Genomic DNA, 26,109 nt, shown 5'->3' on the forward strand with positions numbered 1-26,109 from the left:
GCTTCGCTCCACAGCGCTCAGTGATGGAGAAAGGTCTGGATCCATGCATAAACAATTCTGCTATAGATGGAAAAACGCCCCGCCTTGTTTGCATCTCTTTAAGCCACAACATCACAAATGTCTCGGGCAGCAATAAGTCCAAGATGAATGACGTCATCAAAAGGTAACAGCTGTTAGTTTATTTTCGGTCATAATGTTAGCGTCGTGATATGCTGTTACTTAGGCTCAACTTACGTGATTTCACAGGTTTGTATGGAAAGTGGGCACAGGAAAAGTCTACATGTGCAATTTAAAAGCTGAAATATTTGAAAACTTTTCTTTCGTCTATAAAAAAAACCTGAGTGGGCAACTATACCACTTCCATATCTGACCATGTGTCATATAGGCCCTGTTAGTGTGTGCACTGTATGAAGAAAAACATGCAGAGATCATCAGGGATTATAAACTTTATGGTAGGAAAAAGAGCTGCATTCAGATCACATCACATCAAATCATTTCTCCTCCGTGACAAAAGCGCTAATAAAAGTTGATCTATGATAAAACAAATTAGAGTGAACCCTCCATCTTGCATGAGTGACTGAAGGGAAAACAGCTTTATTCTAAGAATTGATGATAATTGAAAGTGACGTGAAACTCAACCTCAGTCCGATAACGACTGACTAAAACGTGCAGATGAGAAATCTGAGCTTGATGGATGGGGCGGGAGAACGATGTCAGAACTATAAATAGCATTTCTATGTGAAATATTCATTAGACTAAGTGAGAGATAGATGGATGGAAGCGAGGGAGGGGAAACACAGGGCGAAAAAAAAAAACAGAAGAGTGAGAGATTTACAGCCAGAGAAAAATACAGAAAGGAGGTAAGAACTCAGATTTGGGAGAAATGGGAGAGAGAGTGAAAAAGAGGCTAAGAAATGAGGGAAAACAGACAGATAATTGGGCCATGGCGTCTGCCCCCCAGCCTGCTGTGTCACCCACCATTTGTCTCCTCTCCCATGCGGAGCGAGGGAGCGAGGCTCAGGGCAAAACACAGTCAAAAAATGACAAAACCACACAGACAATCTTCCCTCTGCAACACAGGAATAAATACAAACATGGAATAAATGAGGAGGCGTTAAACTTTCTTCACCCTGGTGCCGGAATAAGTAATTGTTTTTCTCACCTTGGAGGCCGGGCTCATTAAAACGTCGCCCTGGCTTTGTGTGTGGAGACTCTGTCAAGCATGAGTCACTGCAGAAAGCCAAGGAATACATGGTGGGCAGTGAACCAAGATGCAACGTACAGTAGGTGTTGGGTCATGGATCGTCAGTGCGAAAGGAATATTTCATGAATTAAAGAGAAAACTATTAAAGTAGCATTTGTCTTGACATTTAGATTTGTTTTTCCTCTTAAACTTGTGGTGGAGATTTATTTCTTACTTTTGTCTTTTATCATCCTGCAGTTTGTCATGGACCAACACTGAATCAACACAAGAGGTCAGCCCAGTGAGATGAGAATAAAAACTTTATCAGATATTTAAGAGCTGAACAGATAACCAGTCATCTGCTATATTTCTAACAAAGATCTACTTTTTAGCCCAAACTCTCCCGTTTGCTTTGCAACTGGTTTACACTTTTGATTCCCAAGTTGAGTCTTGGAATAATTCTCTCCAATAGAACAGAACAAGAAGACACTAAAAATACATTTAATATAAATAATTTTATATAAAATCATGATCCGGTTACTCAGGATAATCCACAGACCTTCCTGTGAACAGTTTCATGTACAATCTATTTTCATTCTGGGTGAACAGTCCCTTTAACCGCTGAATTATTTACAAGATTCACTTAAAATTTGCTAATTTGTGTAATTTTAAACAATGAAAAAGGGTCGTTTTTCTTGTCCTGGAGAGCCCACAGCTGACCGACTCTGCAAACAGTCCTGTTTCTTAGCTGCAACCAATAAAGGTGAAAGAAGGAAATTATTGCTGTTGTGAAAAGTGCAACTTTCCTGAACACAGTTTGGGCCAGCTGCAGGACTGCAAACCTATTGAACTAAGAGTCCTTTTTTTAAGCACTAATCAATAAATACAGAGACAGACAGGCTGGCACTGCATTTCAGGACACTATGGTGCTGTGAGACGTCTAGAACAGCTGACGGCTACTTTCTATTCTGATCACAGGAAACAGAGAGAGAGTGGGGGGGTTAAAAGACAGCAAGAGTGACAGTGAACGGTATGACAGCAAGAGGGAGGAAACAGAGATATGAGATGGGAAGATACTAAAAAAGGAGAAATAATAAGGTGCAATACTGGTGTCACTTCTACATAAGGATGTTTAAATTAATTTAAACACTGTGTTTCAGCTGTTTAGCCTCATTAGCTCTTCTCTCTCAATTATATCAAAATCTAAATTTTAAAAATGTAAAGTTGCACAGTAAAAAGTATCAGCTGCAATTTAAAAACACAGTTCACTTAAAGATTGGTGGTAGATCTGGTCAACAGAGGAAATAAAAATAGATTAAACATGCAAATACTAAAACACCAAGAGTAAAACCAGATTAAAAAAAGAGTCCAAAAGGCAGCGGTCCAAAAGGAGGCAAAAACCAGGTTCTGGTGCTCAGCTAAACAAAGAGCAGTCAGCTGCTTACTGAGTCCAAATCCAAGTTTTAAGTCTCCATGGGGAACCAGCTTGTTCTCATAAAGAGGGAGGAGACCACACAACATCACTTTTGGCTAATTCAGTTGTTCAGATGAAAACAGCAAAAACAACTCCTGTGACTCCAAACAGTGATTTTCACCAAGTGTTTGAGATCCACCCGAGAAAGAGGCAAGAACAGCCGGAGGGAAGCAGACAGCTGACTGGAGGGTTAGTGGTTTAAATTCCCTTCAGGAGGCCGCGGGCTCTGCACTTCCACACTGCTCCTCTGTGCTTTAACTGTACGACAAGGATTTGCTGAGTCTAAAAGAGGCGGTCTTACTCAAGTTTCATGATGACAGAGACTGTCCTCCCAAGAAGAACAACAGCATTGGTCAGGTGATTTTACAGAGTGACAACGTCTGTGTGATGAGTCAGGGTGGTGAGGAAAACACATCTATATTTAGATGCATTGCAATTCTCTCTTATAAGTTGATGAATTGATGTAGAAAAGCCAATCATCTGTACTTCAAAAACCCAGTTCTCAGTTATGAGTATTATTGCCTTATTATATTAATTATGATTGCCTGTAACAATTATGTAAGACCTGTCTCTATGATTCTTATGGCTGAACCAGCTGGATGGTGAAATGTAATGTAAGTGTAGCGTATGCAAGCATGACGTTGAAGGAAAAAGGGACCTGGACTAAAAGAAGCAAGTAATCACACATCGTGAAAAAATAAATCAAAACATTTGATGCATCAAAATGCATTAATAATCACTCCAGAACTGCATCGAAGGCCTCTGAACTGGAATTTAATCATGAAGTTCAAAGTGTTTTCCAGCCCTTGTGCTGAGGAGGTTTCAGTCAATACATGGAAAGTATAAACAGTGGATGGGTCTGAAAAAGTAAAGTCCTTGTTTGCATTATTTCAAAAAGAAAAGTCAGATTGTACAGCATCTGTATCTAGTCATTATTATTATGGTAAAATGAATCTACTTCTCACTTGATTTATGACCTCCATGAACAGTTCCATAAATAATTAACTGTTCTCTTGTAATTGTTTCCATTCCAGTGTCTCTTTTCTGGTACAAACTTAACATGCTTTCTTTTAACAACCCAACAGAGTCAGTTTATTCACACTCATCACCACCAAAAGAATAATAAAGATTCATTATCACAGAGCTGAGAGGTCACAGAGGTGTGGTCGACTGCGTTTGAGTCAGGACAAAAAAATGTGTCTTTTTAAATAGTTTTGTATTCACACTTTTGTAAAGATTATGACTTTAGTTAAAATGTGCAACATGTCCCTCGAGGACCTCCTGTGATTTTTGTCACCTGGACCGCAAGTTGGGAACAAAAGGTTTAGAGTCAAAGAGCAATAAAGCTCATTTTGTTTTAGAAAGGGGCTACCTTGTGATTGATAAATCGTTAGCTCTCCATCCAGTCAGATCCAATCAGGATAGAGACGAAGCAATGTTCCCATCTCCATGTTCTCATCCAAATATGGTCACTTCTGGCTCCAAACAAACCAAGATGATGGCAACAGGCCCATTGCCAAACTCAAGACAATCATGGTGAGTTTGCACTTGGGAGAACCAACAAAACATCACACTTCAGATCGCTGCTCATTTTCTTTTTCTTTTTTTGTTTGTTTGTTTGTTTTTTTAGAACGACCACAACTAACCTTGTTTGGATTTTTTTCATAACTATGACAACCAAGCTCCCCGAACCTTCACCAAGTTCTGACTTTAACTCAACCCAACATGTTTCAGTAACATTACCAAACTAAGTATTTAACCTAAATCAGGATCTTTCCCTAAACCTAACCAAGTCGCTTTGTCAGCCAAATCTTAAACTATAGTGTTGTCATATCACAAAACCAGTTTATTTTTCAACTGCTTTGTTTGACAAAGACAAATGACATCATGGTTAGCCGCACAAGGGCAAAAAAGCTTCTGTCATTTTTACCAATTTATCATCTACAGAGAAATACTGACTGGCTTTATGTTACATCCAAATGCTAGCGAAAGTAAAGTAGCTGGCGAACTTTCAACTTTCAAAGTGGGATGTTTACAGTTTAAAGTTTTATGTCTTTGGTTACGGAGGTTTAAGACGATATGTGTGTCTCGCCCGTGTGAGGCACTGATCAGGGATGTTAGCGATCCTCTTCCCTCCTCTGGAAGGAGGCTGAGAAGTTGGACCGTTGTTATGGCGATAGTGGAACCAGTCTTGCCAGGGTGTCTGCGGAAACCGGGCGTAACCATAACAACGACGGAACTCTCCTCTAGAATGCTGCTGTGTTTAAGACCCTCGAGACACACAAACACTCACACACATACGCCCACTGGCTGACTGCCAGCTAGAGATGCAGCCCACATCCAAACCAGAACTCCACACGCTGAAAGAAAACACAGAAACTTTTCTCTGACACATGAACCACAAATTAAAACTTTATGATTTTTATTCTCTTTCAAACTTGCACTTTTTTTTTTTTTAACTTACTCTCCTGGTTCAAAGCATACGCCGTCCTCTTTGTGCATATAAACTAGACGACAAGACTGCTTAGACACAAGCCCAGCTCACTTCCCCCCAAAATCAGAACTACAGGGGGTGAGAGAGAGAGAGAGAGAGCAGGCTGGAGAGAAACACAAAGTGCAGACAGCAGGAAAGAGAGGGAGACATCGTTGTCCAGTATCTTTCAAAGATGTTCCCAAAGTGTGTCACAAAATATGTGTCAACCAGTCCCAGTTACAGCCAGTACAGTGTGTTGTCTAAACTGGAAAATTAATATGATACGAGCAAATTTAACAGTGTGATGCTATCGATGGATATGTTTTTTTTTTCTGGCCAATACCGATACTGATTATTAGTAATCAACAAGACTGATAAGTGAAACCAATACAGGCAGTAAAAATCTGAAGCTTAGTATCAAAATTTAGAATAAAGCAAGTACTTGTACTTTATTCTAGAGTATTTCCATTTTTTTATTTTCAGCTATTTTATCCTCCCATTCCACAACATTTTGGACTAAAACATACTTTTTACCAGAGCTGCCCCCTAATAGTCAACTAAACCTCAAACTGCATTTGGGAGATGCACCTCGCCCTTCGTCCCAGGTGACTGTAGTCACCAGTGTGCAATTTTTTTTTCTCCCCAGGATGGTAAAATCATGCCATCCCCACCCTACTCTCACTCTGATTGTTTCGTCCTTGTATTTGTTCATATGGATCATTCAGATCGGGTGAGCTATTGATCGGTTTAGGTATGAGGATTGTGTTTATGTAGGGTTAGGGGACACAAATCAGAGGCAGAGTAGAGCAGGACATACGTTCAATATCCTGGTGGAAAAAAAATTAAAAAATATCACCACTTGGTGCTCTGCTGCTAACTGTGCTGTAGCTGTCAGTAGTTCGTAAATAATAATAACAGTAGATTATATTTAATGGCGCCTTTTATGGCACTCAAGGTCACCTTACATCAAAACATCAACAGTCATAAAACATCCAATCATCATAACAACATACAATTAACAGTAAACAACAGTGGTAGAACATCATTACCACCAACAGCTCAATAAAAAGTACCGTCCATTGTTGCAGTGAACAAAAAGTTAGCTCTGTTAGTGTCGTATTTGACTGGGACAGTAATGTTACCAAGGTGATGAAGAGGACTCTGACTCTGGGGACGATGAAGACACAGCGGGTTCAGGCGGGGACAGGAGGTTGAAGAAGTAATTCGTATGTATATGCCATCCATCATGTTGATCAGTCAGCAAGTATTTTGGTTTATTTTACTTTTTTGACTTTTTTGAACAACAAGATGTGCGTGATGTTACTCTGTGTTGAAATAAATGAATGAAATGTTCAGTCTGGTTGTTCATTCAGAATCTTTACACGTTTTGATGTTAGAATTTTAACAGGCAGCTCGCTTCATGTTCCCAAAATATATTTTTCAGTAATTAAATAAATATCATTAACATGCAATAACTAGTCAAGTAGCAAAATCTTTAGATGGGTTCAGCTCTACTTTTTATTCCCAGGGCAGTGAGGTCATTATGGTTAACTGTACATCACTGCAACAAAGTGCATTATTCAGGCACTCTGGTGGAAGAACGACTAATTTAAAAGCCATCACATCACTTCCATTGATCGAAACGCTGTAGACTGTGACTTCTGCCATTTTCAGTCATGTAACTGAGAAACTGGGCATGATGGACTTGTTGTCACAAAAACACATCATAAGATTGTCATGTTTACTGCAACTACAAAATCTGCCACCTTCTCTTTGACACACGGTTCCACCCGCTCACTGGATCAGCTCCAGTCTCTCTGCCCAATCAGACAGAGCTGTGGGCGGGACAATGAGCGAGACTACAGACAGGGAGAGGCGGATGCATCACAGCCAAAATGCCACATTTTAAAATTATTAATAATAATAATAATAATAATAGGCAATAAGATTTAAAAAACAGCTGGTTGATAAGGTGGGTGAAAATCACAGACCCAGTCAAAACACAAAAACACATTTACTGAACATAGAAAATTGCACTTCCCAATGAAAACCTCAACACATGGTGAGTTTTAAGGGCGTATAGGGATACAAGGGAGGGAGGCAGAGAGGGGCAGCATGGCAGTGACAGAGATATACAGATATAGAGATTAAAGTCTCAAGTCTAAAGAGAATCTCAGAAGAGAGTAAAAGAAAAAGACCCTCCCAGAGTCCACAGGGGGTTTCTGATATCAAAGCTTTGGACGCAGCATGTGCAGTCAACACATACCAGCATCGTGTGTGAGAATAATGAGGATGTTACACTCAAGCTTCATTAACACACTGACATGAAAACACACAGAAAACATTAAGAAAGATCACATACGAGAAAATGAGCAGGAAACTGAAGGAATAAACAAACCAAGAGCTACAGAAAATGCAAAATTAGGGGGAAGCCTGCATTCACACATACAAGAGTAGTAAGATGAGATCATTTCTGAAGTGATTTGTAAATAATGTACTTCTTATCATGAAGAAAAGCAATTAAAGGACACTGCCATGCATTGCTGAGGGGCAGTGAGCTCCTGATCTGCTCCTGTTGCTCTGCACATAATCCGTCTCTGAGCTTTCCTGAGGTTTCCTTCCCCACTTGTGTAACATCCAGCTTAATTTTCTACAGCAGGGCTGCCTGGGGGTTAATTTCTGTTTTGTTTGCAGTTATGGATCTGATGCACGATTCACTGTTGGTGGTGCACCGCCGCTGAATGAGCGGCGAGGCGGGAAACACATGACACGCAAACAGCACAGCGTAGATCGGCCTGTTGCCGCTCGTGATGAACTTCCCGCCTACATTTGAAAACCTAACAGCCTCTCCATCGTGACTTACTGTCTGCATCACCAGAGGGGAAAGAAAACACAAGAATGGAGGCGAGGACCAGATAAGGAATCCTCTCCTCTCCACCTAAATCACAGCTTGGCTGGGTGTGTTTCAGCACCACGGACAGCAGCCAGCAGCTCTCGTCCTTTTAATCTTTAAGCATCCTCACATCGCGTGCTCACAAATACAACTTGAGGGAATGATGGGTAAACACTTTGCTATCCCCCGCTGCCCACTCCCCTTCCTACAGAGAGCAATTCTTCTTAATGTTTGTGTTAACAGGATGCACTGCCTCCCCGCTGGCACCCAATTACACCGAGCATGGGCACATTCAGACCCCAGGACATCACCTATTATAGTTAAACAATACTACACCAGCACAGTTATCACCTTCATCTGCCTCTGTAACAGTCAGTTTAATCCAGATATTCCTGTTTCATCCCTTGAAGCAGCTGTTCCCAAACTTAAGAGAGCCACAGATCAATCTGAAATCTGAAAATCTTTCAGGGCTCGTTAAGCTCGGTCAGATAAATGAAAAATGAAACATAAGACATATTTTAAATCAGAATGGCTTTGTTTCATCAGTTCATAGATGTTAATATTTTACAGCAATTTAAAATTAATCAAAGTGAAACTTAAAAAAATTGTGCTTATTTATGTTTTATGACCTGTCAAGGCCTGCAGGGTCTCACAGCCCACCAGTGGCCTACAGTTTGGGAATCGCTGCCTTAAAAGGTATTTTTCCACCTGGACCCTATTTTCTCATATATTTCTGTGTCTAAATGACTGATGTGGAAAAGTTTTATATCATGATTTTAGTGACTAAAATGATAACGGTTACCAGTTAAAAAGTGCTGGAAATGTTTTAAAAGTACCGAAACAAGCCAAGTTTTATATTTATAACCTCTCCGCAATTTGAAATGGCAATATGTCCTCTACAATGTCAGTGTTTTCAGTGACTCAGAACAAACCCACGCTGGGAGACTGTTGCTAATTCTGGTTGATGCTGGACAGTATTTACCACGAGTTTATCAAAGCTCAGCGATCAAACACTGTCTTAACCATAACTAACATTTAAAACGATGACACAAACAGTTTAGCGTGGTTTGTCGTGAAACAGGTAATCGTTTCATCCTTACTATTTGAGTGAGACTGCTCGGTCATTTTGGAAATGTCCAAGTATCAGGAGACGAGTGAGAGGGAGGAGCAGCAGGCAGAAACAGCCAGAATATTTTCATCTATTCTGGATTAATAGTTTAATTCAACCAAACCACAATTTGTGACTGTTGCAAATTTTGTGCATATTCCTTGACTGATAGCTCAACATGTTAACAATCGATTAATTATTGAGAATTATGAATTATTACACAACAAAAAGCACATCTTTTTCTCGGTTTTATGTAAACAATTCCAGCAACATATTAGTGATAAGTCATATTGTGATACATGAAGTAATTTGAGAAGCACCATTTAAACACACAGAGAAATAAAATACGGCTCTTGCTCAAAATGTTTGCTCTTGTTCACCTGTTCTTATTCAACAAATGGCTCAAATCAATGTCAAATGGAGTGAAATTACCTGTGAGCTCTGGAGAAACGGTGTGCAAAACATCAGTTATTGATAAATATTTAATCTGTTAAAAGTCTTCAAAGCAACTAATCGGTTACTGATTAACTAATGATTAACATCTTCAGTTGGAACAGGAAAGTGGCGAGTTTCATTCTGTTTTTGTTGAGTTTTACAGTGATAGAAATACCGTTTCTGTAAATGAGGTCTGTTGGATTCGGGGCGAACGTGAGTGTGAGAAACACCCGTTTCTGGTTTAACAAAAGGATTGTAGTCTTAAACAAAAAGGTCTGTTTCTGTAGAGTTTGTTTCCATACTGATGTCAGACATTGTTTCATAGCTGACGGCTGCAGGAGTCAATTTCAAAAACTGTTGTTCTCAGTCGTCACTTACACAAAAAACATGGGAGAATAAGGTGAAAAATACCAAACTTATCCTTTAAAGAATGAAAATCTCTGTTGATAGTCTTACACTGTTAGTAAACCATCGATCTGTTGCTTTTTTCTTTCGCCGTCAGTGTGTTTTCTGTGCACGACCATAATTTGCAGCCTTTAAATGCAGATTTTGCTGGCTAAATAATTGATATTAAAATCTATTTTGTTTGCGTGTGGTCTGGGCATGTTTGCATACGTGTGCTGTAAATGCAGCTGCTCCTCCTCCTTCACTGCCCGTGGTGAAACTTGCCTACACAGAGAATAAAACATGAACCAGCTCAGTCAGGCGTGTTAAACCTGAGCATTCATGTTAGAGCCTGATTATAGCTTGTAAATGTGCCGGGATGAACTCAAGGGCTTTCTTGAACCCTACTCGGATCTTTATTCTTTTTTTTTCATCATTTTAACAAACAAGATAATTTTTTAAATATGAAATTTTCCCTCAATAACCCAGTTTGCCCCCATAAAGACCAATTAATGAACTGCTTATGTGCAGAATTATGAAACGGAAATTAATGACTCAGTGCGTCTTTTATGAAAGTGTTACTCACTGAAGAGTCAGAGCTCATAATTAGTGTGAAAGTAGCACACGAGGCTGCAATGAGAGCAGGCTGAAGTGAAGTTCAGCTTTTAGCAATTATTGGTTTAAAAAAAACAAGCTAGCAATGTTAAATCAAATGAAGTGTCCTCAGTTGTCTCAGTATTGTTGTTTCCTGAGTTTCTTTGAGTCTGACTTGTACACACACACACACAAATAAACACACTTCACACTGATTGTGAGCGCTGGGTGTGTGTGTTGGGGTCTGTGGTGGCGGTGGTGACTCCACCCTCTGTTTCGCAGAGTTACCCTCAGCTGGTAACACAACAGCATCACATCACACCACCAGCTCAGCTTCTCTCTCTCAGTCCGTTTACTTCACTTTATCGCGACTCTGTCTTCGTCTTTCGTTCGTCCGTCTCCTGTTTCTCTGCCTCTTCATGACTGATGTGGTCGGACTGTAGGAATATCATGGATGTGATCAATAACTCGTCTTTTGTATGATTTAAAAAAAAAAACACTGCACTGGTTCTCTACTTTTATCATCATTATAATATAATTTCATTTGCACAAGGGCAGCACCTAACAATTATTTTTTATTATTTTTTTAACAACAAATCTAATGATTAATTTATTGATTAAAGTTTTTTTTTGTTTGATTAATATGACAATTAATTTACCCAAAATGTATATTAAAAACTTGTCTCATTAGTATTTCAATATTATATTCAATCATAATCCTGATAAAAATAGACATAAAGCACATTTGAATTATGATAATGGTGGCACATTTTAAAAATCAGTCACCTATTTAATTGTCAGTTGTCAATACTTGACCTCAGATTCAACAGGTTGCTGTAACACATGAATTTAATCACTGTGTCAACCTTTTACCTGAACTGGAGAATCAGTATTTTTAAATACTTGACTAAAAATTTAAAATAGCTATGACATGAATTCATTATTAATGTGCAGGTAGAATGTAAATATGTTTTTGCATCAGTGTGGAGCAAAGAAAATGACAGTGTGTAATGTTAGTTGTGGCACTCGTACATGCCAACTTAAGTAAACAAACAGTATAAAAGAGTTTAATAACACTCTTAGATGACTTATGGTATAAAATTAAGTCAGCAGCAGCAGTGCAGGAATTATATGTAACATGCAGGTGATGAAGAAACATTTAGAACATCAATTTTAAGTGGTTTCTACTGACAGATTGCGGGCGACAGCTGGTTCTGTGGGTGGATCCATGCTTTAACCAGTCGCAGCAGTTTAATGCAACACATCAACACACATAATGCAGACTGACATGTTTCTGTAATCAATGACGATGATAATTCGGCGAATCGCCCCAGACCCGACTTGCGTTCTGTTTGACATGGTTGAACTTGACACACATGTAAATTCACCGGTTACACAGTGACCTAAATCCTTTGACCACAGGCTGATTTTATACATTGCATTAACATTTATATTCTCTTGTAGCGCTCTGACTGTCAGCCGTTCTCACTGCAGAACACTGACCTGCTTAGATTCCAGTGTCTGGGGAAACATGCTGGATCTCTTCCCAATTAGATGTTTTTCTCCTCAGAGAATAGCTTTTATTTTACAGGAGCTGTATGATTAAAGCTTTAAATCTGGGTCAGTAAACACTCTCACAGGAATGTTAAGTTGCTAAATGCCTCACTGTGATTGTTTTACATTTCCGAAGCTGATCGAGCAGGTAGGGGTTCAGATTCCTGGTCAAGGATGCTTCAACTGAGTAAATGGTTGACTGGAAAGCAGATTAAAATTTCTGTATAAAACACTTCCTGGCAGAAATAATCCTATTCATTAAGATAAACCTTAATGGATCCTGGCAAAGAACCACTGCTTTCCTGGCGTCATAGATTTAGAAAAAAAAAAAAAAACTGAAGAGGCAGGATGTGGAAGTGGTGTTGTTAAAGTACTCTGTAATCTAATGTAGGTATCCAAGTTATCCATGTCTACCCGACGGTCTAACCTACCTATAGTGGTTGTCTAGACTAAGATACTGAATGTTATAGCCATAGTTTAATTATTTTTTTTTTCAAGTTGAAAAGACATAATTATTATTAATCTGTGCACCCTTTCAATCAAAACGATCAGTCCCTGCTGCCTGTTCATAAATATATTGGAAACCGTTTTACATGTTTTGTCTTTCTTAAATTCAGTTTAACATCAAATAAATCTACATGTAAGAGAAAGTTAATATGAAGCATATCAAATAAAGATATTCACTAAGGTATCTCATTGCATTTAACTCCTGTCTAATTATTTCATGATGTATACTCAGAATTATGTTTCTTTTATTTTTTAGGTGTTGTTTATGTATATCTTTGTTTACACTGAATCATTTGTTTGTTAGTTTTTTCCTAAGAGGAGGGACGGTCCCCTTGTATAAGCGTTTGGCTTCCTGACCTCTCCAGACACATTTATTTTCTTTCTCTCATTATTGTATTTTATTGTAGTTTTATGTGTGCAAATAAAATAAATTTAAAAACAAGATGACCTGCCAGCCTGTCCTGCGTGACTCTGTGACATCATGTATTAGGTTGTGGGCTTGAGCCTTGAGTTTGCATGTGCAGTCCAGACTTTCTCATATTACAGCTAAAAAATACACTAGAACATGTTTCTAAAAACAAATTAGGGCAAGAAACTGGCAATGCAGTGACAGAATCTTGATTCATATTTGATCAGCGCTGTCTAGTAGGGTTGGGCCAACAGTTGATGCCACCGTCCATCGTCAATGACCGACAGTCATCGACCACTGAGCCCTCTACCATCATAAATCTGTGATTTAAAAGTAAAAGTTTCTGTATTTGAGGTAGTTTGTTCCCTCAGAGTTTCAATATGTTTTTGACTAGTGGGAGAAGGAAAAAATTCGCTCTTCCTGCTGGTCACTGCACGTCTCCATGTTCTGTTTATTATTTTCTTATTAAACCTGCCCAGTTAGGTGAACCCTCAATGCTTGCTTATACTGGTGGCTGCTGTAATGTGCATCTTTGAATCATGTGGTTTTCATAGCTTGGCTTCCTCAGCTTCAGCTTCCTCACTTTTAAACCCGACACGGGAATGTTTGTCGGACGCTCGCCTGGCAGTGAGTGACAGTTGTAGATCAGAGGAACAGTGCAGACTAACCCCCACCCTCCCCCCAAAAACAACAGTCGTCTTCCTTCACCGATGCTTCACTGAGGACTTCGTCGTGTGCCAGTTTGGTAGACACTGTCCTGGAGTTTCAGGTTTCCAAGCAGGGCACAAAACTGTGACCTCCTCGACACAATCGTTCTCACATTACAGCTAATCGGTGCACTAAAATATGTTTCTGAAAACATCTGAGGTGAGAAACAGACAATGCAGTAACTGAATCTTGATTTGTATTATATCTGATCAGCACTGACAGTTTGGTCTGAGTTTCGTGAGCCCTGCTGCACTGGACAGACTCACTGAGAATGACTCCTGAATCATACTCTGCTTTATCTACTTTATTCTAAATGGGACCTTACTTTATTAAATGAAGATCATGCTCTATTGAAGAAGACTTGAAACTGGTGATTGAGACCATAAACTCCTTAGGAAACTCTTTATTGAGCTCATAAGTCAAGTTTGAAGTAGGGTGATTTTGCCTTGATATTACAAGCACTCAGACTTCTTCTTTCAACCAATGGAGTCGCCCCCTGCTGGCCATTAGACAGAAAGCAGGTCTAAGTTATTTCCGCATTGGCTTCACGTTTCAGACCCTCAATCTCTGTCCACTATTTAATGTACAGTCTATGACTTTAGCTCATGACCGGTGCTCTGATAGACTTCATCCCTTGAGATCCAAACAGAATAAGTGGTTTAGAAAATGGACGGATCAGACGATACAATGAATACAGAGTGTTCAGTTGTACAGAGAGGCTCCTACCTTAGAGCTGTCTGATACATTTTAATGGCCATAATTTAATTTTAACAGCTACAAATGCAGCACAGAGCCAAAACAATCATGTCTGAATTGTATCTGTGAGACTTGCTGAGGCTTTACACGGAGCGGTGGGGGAGGAGAGAGAGGGATTGGCTGTTTCCTGCGTCACCAAGAGACATGAGAGAATTCCTGTATAATACAACACACAAACCTCTAAAAAAAAGGGACTAAATTAGCAAAAAGAATCTGTGTGATGTGTGCTTGTTAGGCTCGCTGCTTTGAGATGTGATTAAAAGGCCAAGCTAGCACCCTGAGGAAGGGGAGACGGAGAGGAGGAGTGATGGGGCGGGAGCAAAAGCAATCTACTTGATTTGCTGTCAGTTTCCATAGGCGATGTGGATATTTCAGCTTGTAGGTCTTGAGAATTCTTCTCGCCTTCGTTTGCCAGTGGGAGAGTCATAGGAGAAAAGGGAGAGCACATGACTCCACAGAGACATGAATCTAGTATGTAAAGCTTTAGGCTAAGACAGAAACACTGAAATAAGTCTCTGCTCAGGAAGGAAGAGCACAAAAACACATTATCATACATGTCAGGTCTTTTTTTAGACTATTATATCTGCTTTTATGGAGCTGCATGACAGCTTCAACGCAGCTGCTTTTTCTGATAGTCATTTAATAGCTTTTATGCAGGAAAATTTACTGTATTGTAACATGGATGTTGCTCAAAATGACATCAGGTTATTTTATTTTCAAGCCAAGATTTCTTTTTCCAACTTTATCAGTCCATTAGGGTAATCAGGATAATCAGTTTTTGAGATTCATCAGCAACATGACATTTGACGGATAGATGAAGCCTGATTTAAAGACAGGAGAAACAAATGGCGCATTAAAAAGGTCATTAAAGAGTGTTTAAAGAGATCTGACAGGTCGGTACATCATCTGGGAGGAGCCCTGATCAAGAGGCAGCACACAGCTTCTCCTACCAGATCTCTCAAAATACAAGGACACACCAGTGACAGATGAGCACGAGCAACGGCTGCAAAATGAAACGCCGGTTCAGGATAAATAGGTCAGAAGAAAAAAAGAAATTGAAAACAGACAAGGAATGAAAACACCAGACAAAGAAAACAAAAGGTGCAGTGTCTGACATAAGAAGGACATCCTTTACACATCTGTCACTTTCACTGTGACCCAGTTTTATCGCCGTGTACGCTGGTGCACGCCTGGTGTGGGTGTGAGAAATCTGCTGTGGTGTGTGTGTTCAGTGTTACAGTTGTCCTGTCCACTGGTGTGTGTGTGTGTGTGTGTGTGTGTGTGTGTGTGTGTGTGTGTGTGTGTGTGTGTGTGAGTTATGTCCATTTCAGTGCATCTCTCCACTGACCTGACGAACATCTTAACAGCGGACTATGAAGCCTTTTCCTTTAGAAAACAAGATATAGACTCATATGAAATGAATAATCCCTCTCACATTTATAGAAGAAGAAAGGGGTACAATCTTTATTTCCTGATTAGATTTGTATTCGTGGGTTTGCAGTAAAACCCAGAGCAGATTTTTTGAGTTGTCTTTTGTTTTTGTGATTGTGAACTGGATCGGACTGAACAGTTGGGGGGTTGTCGGGAGAACAAAATGGACTCTTTAGCAATTCAATCTTTTTTAAATGCACTGGTATTGGATTGGCTTCTTTGATAAGAATCTAATCTGTGGCAAACCCGCAAGATTGTCTGTTTCTGAGTATCTAACCTGTTTACAGTTTTGAATTACATTTGGCAGAAATGTGGTGGTCTTGGGAACAACAGCCAGAGGCCATTTCAGTCCTCTTGTAGTTGCTGAGCTTTGCTTTGATTCACAAACTTGCATAACATGTTTAAATAAAAAAGACTGACTGTGGCTAATGAAAATTCCTCCCTCTAGCAGGTGCATCTCATGAAGAGTATGTCAGGGACGTCTGTTGAAATGTCCATCTGTCTTTCCCCTGTGCCTGTCTGTCCGTCTGTGCCTGTCTGTCTGTCCCTGTCCATCTGTCTGTCCGTGTGTGTGTGTGTTTCGTGTTATCTGTGAGTGTGAGAACTGAGTGCTGTGCTGTGCAGCCCTGGGGGAGGTGAAGCTGCATTCAGGAACCTCTATGGGCGCCACAAAGCTGCATTCATCCAACTGAATAGCTGTTTTCTACAACCAGGCACTAGTCATCCCAACTCCATTGGAACGCCTCTATGAGTTACCACTCTCCCTGCCTTGGTATGCAAAGCCTTATCCAGCAAAAACACAAATGGGTGGATTAACAAAAGACACAAAACACACTTACATGAAAACACCGAAGGGATACGTGACTCTCCAGATTCAAAGGACAGGGTTTTTGAGGATTTCTGGACCCTCAATTCTCATCCCTCTGTTTAATAGGGGTTTTAGGATTTCCAGTTTTCTTTCATCCTTTGTGTACCTGCTCAGTCATTACTTGACTCTCATGTGCCACAGATAATTTACTGCCATTGTGAGGATAAAGTACAAGCAGCATCTTTTTTCAAACAGCAGCTATTTGCATATGTAAAACCCTTTAGATCATTTTATAATATCAAATACCACAGATATGTCATGTTCAATGAAAACATTTGCTTTGTGGTGAAACATTTTGCTTTTTCAGTGTGCCCAAAAAAAGAAGTTGTTTATGTTGTTGTTCTTCTACTTTTGCTGCCACTATCGTTGCAACATGTTTGTAACATACATGTTATATAGTACAACAAAGTTTTGGACATTGCCAACAAAATATTTGCCCACAATTCAACATGGTAATTCAGAAAAGGTGACCAACAGTAGAAGTGTCCTGTATAGAACACTTCTGACCGTTCCATTATTAGAGATCAAGATGCACTATGAATCATTTTATGATCACACCGTATCCCTCTGAATCAGAACCAGAATCAAATCAAAAGGAAAGGTCCCAAAAGATTCCCACTGCTAATAAAGTGGCACTCAGTCATCAAAACTTTGAGACTCCCTGCACTCAAGAATAGGCAGGAACTTCAGACTGTACTGCAGGAACTTACTACTTTCACTAAAAGATGAATAAGTTCATAAATACACTGTGAACATGAGGGCGTCTCTGTGATTACAGCTGTGCTCCTCATGGGGAAACTGAAGCTGCCAGCTCCTAACAGAATCCACATGTTTCAGAGTGGATCTCTCTTTTTCAGTGTGACAAATCACCATCCTGCAGGGTGAAGGGCCGTGAAATGCATCATGCCTCATGTGAACACTTACTGTTCAAAGTGATGTTGTCGACGAAGGGCAATATTTATAGTTGCCCTCCCACACTGTAGCACTGTCAGATTATGGTGCTGTTGTCCTCGTATCATGGCTGCCAGCATGCACTGTGAAACCTTGTGAGCTGTGATGCGATTCTGATGCTGATGTTAAAAGGCTTCTCGCAGAGTAAATCAAGAAGCCTCAGCATGCAGCCGCAGCTGGAGTCTAATGAAGGTATCAAGCAGCAGAAAAAAACAAAAAAACCACAGCTTCTCATTCAAATTCAGGTAATGTCTCTTTCCAATTAACAGAGTGCCGGAGTCATGATTCCCCACATTGACTTCCTGTCAGCAGAGTCCCTGCTCACTCCCACTGCAGACACTCGTGTACAGTTCAGCCTGATCGGTCACTTGGAAAGGCCCGGGCAGCTGTCAATCGATAGCGCTGACTATCTGGAGGTCTGGCACCTCATTTTAAATCCTTATGCTAATTTTGTTGGACTGAGCAAGTTAGGATGTTTTTCACACCATGTCTCCAATGCATGGAAAGTACACTCACTGGCCACTTTGTTAGGTAAAACCTGATGCGACCCAACACAACTGCTCTGCCATAAATTCCACCTTCATAACAATCATGTTCAGTTTTAAATGATATTAACAGAGAGATATGAATTTAACTATATGTTTATTGTTGAGGTTGTAGTTTGCAGTGGTGTTGAACTAGACTTCATAATACTGAGAGGTTTTTTTAATGTTCTGTCCATCCCATTTACAAACATGAGGGGAGGAAGAATATTAGGAACACATTTCAATAGAATGCAGTCCAGTCCAACACCGGGGGTAAGCGCTCATCTCTTTAAACTCTGGCTCCACCGGGGACCAAGTGGCCCAAATGCAAAAACAATACAGAAAACACAATTTAACGCAACTTAATACAGCGATGAGCTTGACTCTTCAGCTAGGGGAGGAAACTGGTGGCCCACACCGCTGTGCATCACATCCTTGGATGAGTCATATTTTAATACCTTAAAATGCTGCGTCCATTCACCCAAATTTTTTGTTGCCATTTTGTTTTTTTCATAGTTTGCCTTATGTGTTTCTCGTTCTTCTGAAAGGATCATGTTAGCAAAACCCTGCATAACAGAACCAATCCAAAGTCTGCAGGATGGCCCTTCATACTGAGGCGGTGACACTGCCCCCGTTCTCCTCAACAGTAGACACGCAGAGTTTCCAGTAGTTTCCCAGTAGTTGCAACTGTAAGGTTTGTAGTAAAGTGATAAAACTTGGTGGCCACCTACATGGAATATTTGGTGGCCACAGAGTAACTTTTTGTAGCCACAGGTCATTTGGTTAATGTTGAACCTTGGTTTATTATTGAGGTTGTAGTTTGCAACCTTGTTTTTTTTCAGCCTGTTATGCCTTGACCCACCCTACTGTACTGTGATTGGCTTCTACTACTGATTACAGGCTGGTGATTGGCTAGTTCTTGTTGCTCTGATGACATGACCAGGTGATTGCCTGACAGCCTTTCTAATGTTGTGAGAGTGTCCATTTTAACTATAAAACATTTTATACACCTACCCACATTTTTGTGCCTGTAAGTAGTTTTTGTGCCTAAAACAAACCAAACTGTGACTGAAAATTAAAAATAATAAGTCAACGAGGTCTAAAAAAGTTGTGCCATTTAGCTTCACCTGGGCCACACAGACCAGTCTTCTAGGTGAAGGCTTTTTTTTTTTAGCCATTCATCAACCTAAACCACTTCGCTAAACTTCTTCAAAGTGCCAGTCTACACTCATACTCACAGCCAATCACAGCACAGTAGGGCAGACTCTGGCGAAACAGTCTTGGGGAAAAAATAAGACTAGTTTGCAGTGACGTTGACCTGGACTCAATATATTGATATGTGTTTCTAATGTTTTGTTCACCCCAATTACAAACAAGAGAAATGAGGAATCTCAGCTAATTTCAATATAATGCAGTCCAGAACAACACCAACTGCAACCTCAGTAATAAACACATAGTTGAAGTAACTGGCCTCTCATTTTAATAAAAACTAGAGATTATGAGATTCATAAAGGTGAAATAAGTGGCAGAGCTGTTGCACTGGTTTGCATTAGATTGTACAGGTGTCCCTAATAATGTGGATAAGAAGTATATGACTCAAGAAGCACCAAACAGGTATTGGCCCTTCTGTCTGTGTCAGACGTGAGTGATCCACATGAAAGAGAGTTTCTGTAATGTCATTATAAAATGCAGCATCTCCGCAATCAGTTAAATTCATTAAGTCATAGCAATGTCACCTTTCATAACAGTGATCCCACTGAGCTCCACACAGTGTGTAAACAGGTTTTAAATGTGGGGAAAAAGAGCACTGGTATCAAAACAGGGAAAGAAACAGATACCCAGAGTTTCACTAAGATTCACTAACAGAACAAAAACATGCAGATCTTGAGGAAAACTTCTGCAGATGCAACAAACTGTAACAGAGGCAAACACGCTACAGAACAACAGAGACATGAGGATGGACACAGATGCTAAAAGGCAGCCAGCAGTGTCACAAAATAGTCCTACAAGTGTGTGTGGCAGTGACTGTGTGCAGTAATACAGCAGATACAGGAGGGGTGGAGTGAGAGAGAGAGAGAGAGAGAGAGAGAGAGAGAGAGAGAGAGAGAGAGAGAGAGAGAGAGAATAACTGAACAGTACATCATTGGCTAATGGCTCCTCAAGCACCAACTCTCATCTAAAAACATTCACTCTCATTATCCTGTAATATTATCTTGGTTGATAAATCAGCGCTGCCCTGCTGAGGAGTCACCTGCACCGTCCATTAACACACACTTAATTCACACAGTACAGTGTTATAATAACTGGAGACGGTTCTATGGTTCCCATTGTTACACCCATTTCAGTTTGCCCATCTGGTTCTCCTGCACAGCCCCTTCTTTCAACAAGCGTTTCCCCTCAATCTGCACCTCTTACATCCACAAAATATAATCTACTGTAAGACTGGGATATAATAAGGTACCACACCATAAGAGACTTGGACCACAGACCAGGCTGCAACAATTAGTTCATTACTGATAATCGAATAATAGTTTTGAATCATCTCTTGAGAAAAAATGCCCAAATTCTCTCATTTAGCTTAATTAATTTCAGCTTCTCAAATGTGAATATGTTCTGTTTTTTTATGTTCTTTAAAGAATGGTAAATTGAATTTCTTTGGATGGTGGACAAACTTGAGCACTGAGAAACACTAACCAACATTTGTCACCATTTTCTGACATTTTATGGATCAAACAATTAATCAATTATTCAAGAAAATGGTGGATAGATGAATTGATGAAAATAATCATTAGCTGCAGCCCTACCATGGTTCATCTTTTAAACACACACACACACACACACACACACACACACACACACAGTGAGATTAGAAATATTGATACAACTCATAATAACCATCAACTACCTAAATGCCACAAAAATGTCCACTCAAGTAGCACAGTCACGTCTCTCAAAGGGAATACTACAAGATTTTATGGGAATATTGTAGATACAGCATAGAAAAAACGCCATAACGTGGATATAAACTCCCTACAGAGTTCCACAGACCCCCAGGAATCTCTTTCACAAATATTACAGAGGAAGAAGATCCACAGTAAATATTTCACAGCACAGAAGCAGCAGAATGAATCTCAACTACTAAAAAAATATCAGCAAACATAAAATATCTGGAATTGACCTGCTCAGTTTGACAACCACTTTCAGCGCCCTGAGCAAAAGACCTCAGAATAAACACTGAAGCAGGAGGCAGAAGCATCGTTGATTTACTCACCCACTCCTATCTTCTCGTCCTCGGTCGGCGTCCACATGATGTCCCGGTGTTTAAAGAGCAAAATCCCCAAGAAAGTATAATCACCCGCTGCGTCGCTTCATGGAAATCCTACGGAGGTGTCACCAGAGAGGGGGAGAGACAGAGGAGGAGGACCGGAGAGCAAAAGTTTACTTCAAATGTTCGGGATGATGATGGCAGAGAGAAAAAAAATAACCACTCTTCAGGTGTCGAAGTGGTTTAAAATGATGAGAAAATTATGTGTAGTTGTTTCATATCATGTCGGTTTTGGAGTGACGCATGGCGCAATGTGTTTGTCCATCTGAGCTGAGAGCTACTGCGCTGAAATCCTCATGCAAACAACTCAAGAGGTTCTGTACAGATGATACACAGGCGTCACTGCGATGTCAAACTAGTATCGCTGCAGGACTGGACGTTAAAAAGCACCACGAGTACTTAGACTACTGTACCACAAACGCTGCAAATCCCTGAACGACACTGGTGCTGTGTGGTGTTTAATAAATACAATGAAACCACAGCTCCTGTCTGACAAACTATAACAGTACGAGGATGTTATCAGAGTATAAAGAGCGCACAACACTCCAAGTCCACACTGGAAAATCACAGAATCATTATCCGTCAAGTTTAGCCCAGCCGTGTCTTGCCTTGCAGGGATCCCCTTCAATCAGCGCAGCATCTCCAGCCGCTCCGGCTCCCGTTATGTTCCTCTTCAGACTTACGCATGCATGTCTCCCGCTGCAGCTGTCAAACTTGCTGTGCGCAGATGAGGAACCGTAAGAGAGTCCGGTCCGGTCTGTGATCGGTGTGAACTGACCGGGGGAGTCGTGCGCAGCAGCAGCAGCAGGAGGAGGAGGGGAGCCTACATCAGTTTAAGAGGATCAGGCGAATGAAAAGCCTACAGATAGAGAGTGGGTTACACGGCCAAGAGAGGGAGATAATGTTTGTGTGTGTGCGTGTGTGTGTGTGTGTGTGTGTGTGTGTTGGTCCGCTGCGACACCCGATCGTTAAAGGTTATCAGTGGTGACATGACGCGCGTACAAATTGGCACATACTTGATCCTTCAGTGTGCAGTACAGGTGCTGTATGTTCGGGACAAACATGCTGGCGAATATATACGAGAGAGACACACAGGACACATAACGACACCTTGGTCACATCCTGTAGATCTATGAAGAAGCCTTTTTCTTTGTGCTGACACATAAACACATGAGCAGGGGCGGACCTAGAGAAAAACTCATGAAGGGACAAGAGGGTGGCATGAAACCTCTAAGGGGTGGCAAAAAAACAGATGCCAATTTAATCACAATCAATATTTGCTTGGAAAAGCCTCCAAATTAAGTTATTTAAACTTATAAAATACTCAGTCCCTCCAGGATTTTGCAGGCTGTTTTTGTTGCTTTGATTGTTGCGACCTAAAATGCCTGATTTCATGGCACCTTTTCTAAAAACTTGCAATGCATTTTAGGCATTTTTTTTTCAATGACAGTGTGATTTTCTAAGTGTTTTTTTTTTTTTTTTTTTTTTTTGTATAATTAATTAAAAATCAAAGGCCACTTGTTGCAGGGAGAATAAATACGCACTCTGCAAAAATTCTAACAAATATGCTTTTTTTATAAATGAGGAAGTGTCCTGTCAAAGTCAAAACAGCAAGAACCAAATTATGAATATAAAAGTGCAGAGAGCATTGATAACTGTCAATAAAAATAACAAACCTAAAAAATAATAATAATAAAACAGTAAGTTGGTTCACTGAGACATACATGGTGTTTTCATGATACATTGATTAGACTGATTGGTCAAATTTGTGGAAAAGTTGCAGTAATTGGGAAAACTGCAGGGTCACGCAGAATTCACAGGGAATTGTTGATTTTGCATTAGTTGCTGCAATCACAACATTGCAACTTCCTGGAGGGACTGAGTTGACTGAGTGAGTAAAGCATTGCAGAAATATCTAAAGGTGGGATTAGAAAACAACAGATTTCCAAACACTCAGACAATTTTCCAAATACATGCGTTTTCTTCATTGAACATAAGCACAGAAACAAATATTACCAGTGGAGACGATCTTAACTACGTTACATAAAACATAACTCAGATAAAACAGTCAGTTTGGTTAGGTTTAGGGACAAAAACTACTTGGTTAGGTTTAGGAAAAGAATATGGTTTGGGTTAAAATAACTATGTTATGTATGTCATGTGGCAGAGGCTACGTCACTAACACAACGGAAGTGATGTCACACCCACTAGGGGGCACCACCTCATAAAATTTGGACATCAGTCAAAGCTGCTTGCACTTTTGACCAACACATACTTTTTTTTCTGGTGAGGACGGGCTGGGATAATATTGATAGACAACTGACAGTTATTCAACCTATTTAATTTACAGTCTATGGCTCCAATTCTATATTTGGACTGCAGTACTCATTTTTGGACGTGCGATGCTAAATACTGCACCTTTAAGGGGTGGCAAAAATATACATATCTGCCGAATCGATCACAATCAATCACATACTTTAATATTTGCTTGATAAACTCCAAAATGAAAACATTTTAACTTGAAAACTTAACATTATTGTGTTGCATGAATAAAGCATTAAATACCTAAAGGTGGCATTAGAAAGCAATAAGTTGTTTTGTTTCCACATCTTTAGACATTTTTCCAAATGTCTTTTGTTCACTGAACATAAGCCCATCATGTAGCCTAAAATGTGCCAAACAGATCATTAAAGCATACATTATACATTAAACGACAAATTAATCTAAATTAATGCATTAAATCTGACAGGCAGACAGACAGATGGATAGATATCCAGTGATGCTGATGACTCAGTTTCTCAGAGGTTCAATTTGAAAATGTGGTAAAAGTACAAACTCTCAGGTGCCAGACTTTGAATGAACTGTCACTGTATTGCTGACTGATGAGGCTTTTTGTCTGGGCCTTGGACGGAGTGATTCCAGTGCTTTTAAAGTGGAGTGTTTTTGTATGTTGCACTTGTATGACTGATGTGACATTTAGACACGTTTGTTATGTTTGTCTGCAGAAGGAAGAACTTCGGAGACAATGGAAGCTCATGTTCATAAATAAAAAGGACAAAGGGAGTAAAAAGACCTCAGTATAATGCAGTTCAGTAGAAGAACATATAAACAGAAACACACATACTGTGCTGTACAAAGCCATATAATCCAGCTCCAACTGCTCACATTTAACAAACACAACCTTACATGACTCATCATGAAGCTATCATCACGCCACAACATGACAACGCAGACATAATTCCTGTCCCGCTGTGACTGAGAGTGATTTACAGTATGTACAGATGACTGTGTACATGTGGACACTCAGCAGAAACAAGCACAACACGGGTTTGTTGTGTGTATTGTGCCACCATGTGTACATTCCTGGGCAGCACACTTATTTTACATGGTATATTATTATCATGGACAGGCAGTACTGCACTCAGCTTAATTGGTTCATAAGGTAACCATGGTGATCTCAAGGGAACCTCATGAAGTCTGGTCGTAATAAGAGATAAAAATACTTTGGAGATGAAAAGAACTTTCCTCTTTCTGTTTGTGAGTCCTGCTGAAGAGATGTCCTCTACAGAGGCAGCAGCTGATGGACTGAGACAGAGGAGAAGGAAGACACCGGTATGAAAAGAAAGTATGAAAATATAATCGAGAAAATTTAATTAAAGTATTAAAATTAAAGGTAGTTAGGGCTGGGCGATAAACTGATATCATATCAATATTGTGATATAAGACTAAACATCATCTTAGATCTTTAAATCTAAAAGTGCTGTCCGTTTCTGGTTTTAAAGGCTCATTACAGTAAAGCAGTGTTTCTCAGTCCTGGTCCTCAGGGACCCCTGTCCTGCATGTTTTACAGGTTTCTCTGCTCCAACACACCTGATCCAAACGATCAGCTCATCATCAAGCCTCTGCAGAGAAAATGACCTGGACCCCGTTTCCCAGAGCCTTCGCAGCGCTACAAGCGTCCTAAATTTAATCTTAAGGTCTCTCTTAAGCTTACGGGCTGTTTCCCAGAGTTTAGAAACAGCCTGTAAGCTTAAGGGAGACCTTAAGCAAACGGCCGGACAGGAAACGTTTTGGTGGAGTTGACATTAAATGTTAAATTAATATCAGACTTACATTTGAAGTCAGGCTGCCGGAGAGAAGATGGACCAGAATAAAATCCATGTTTCTGTCGTTGAATCCTTATTTTCGACACATTATCTGGTTCTACACGTTAGTTAACCGATTTTCACAACGAATGAGAAGAAGACGCTAAAAAGCTGATGAGGAAGGAGAAATATTCCCTCTCTTCCATGTTGTTTTACCTACACTTTGACGTTAAATTCACGGAAGTCATCAGTGTGAATTTTTCGCAGCCGACAACAAAAACACAGGTGAGATTAATGACGTCAATCACGGCCCTGACCACGTGGGATGCAGCCATCATTACCTACACCTGTGCTTGTCGGGTTACAGCAGGAAAAGCTCAGGTGTGATTAATAGCAACACTAAAGGCTGCATTCCATTTAGGTTTGAATGGAGGTTTACATTGTGCA

The 26,109-nt window shown here is 40.1% G+C and overlaps 1 protein-coding gene across 1 annotated transcript in view; it reads right to left on the reverse strand.

Annotated features, from left to right (window-relative positions):
- The window catches only part of LOC146332315 (dedicator of cytokinesis protein 3-like), a 287,446-nt gene extending 261,551 nt beyond the window's left edge, over nt 1–25,895 (reverse strand). Inside the window, exons 1-2 of the mRNA XM_084741209.1 lie at nt 25,691–25,895; nt 21,524–21,631 (exon numbers count right to left, since the gene is read on the reverse strand). Coding sequence (XP_084597335.1) covers nt 21,524–21,560 — 37 coding nt within the window. The 5' untranslated portion in view covers nt 21,561–21,631; nt 25,691–25,895. The remainder of the gene's footprint in view (nt 1–21,523; nt 21,632–25,690) is intronic.
- Between the last annotated feature and the right edge of the window lie 214 nt (nt 25,896–26,109).

The sequence above is a fragment of the Lutjanus erythropterus genome, chromosome 2, assembly GCF_056507025.1.
Source record: "Lutjanus erythropterus isolate fLutEry1 chromosome 2, fLutEry1.hap2, whole genome shotgun sequence".
NCBI lineage: Eukaryota > Metazoa > Chordata > Actinopteri > Lutjaniformes > Lutjanidae > Lutjanus > Lutjanus erythropterus.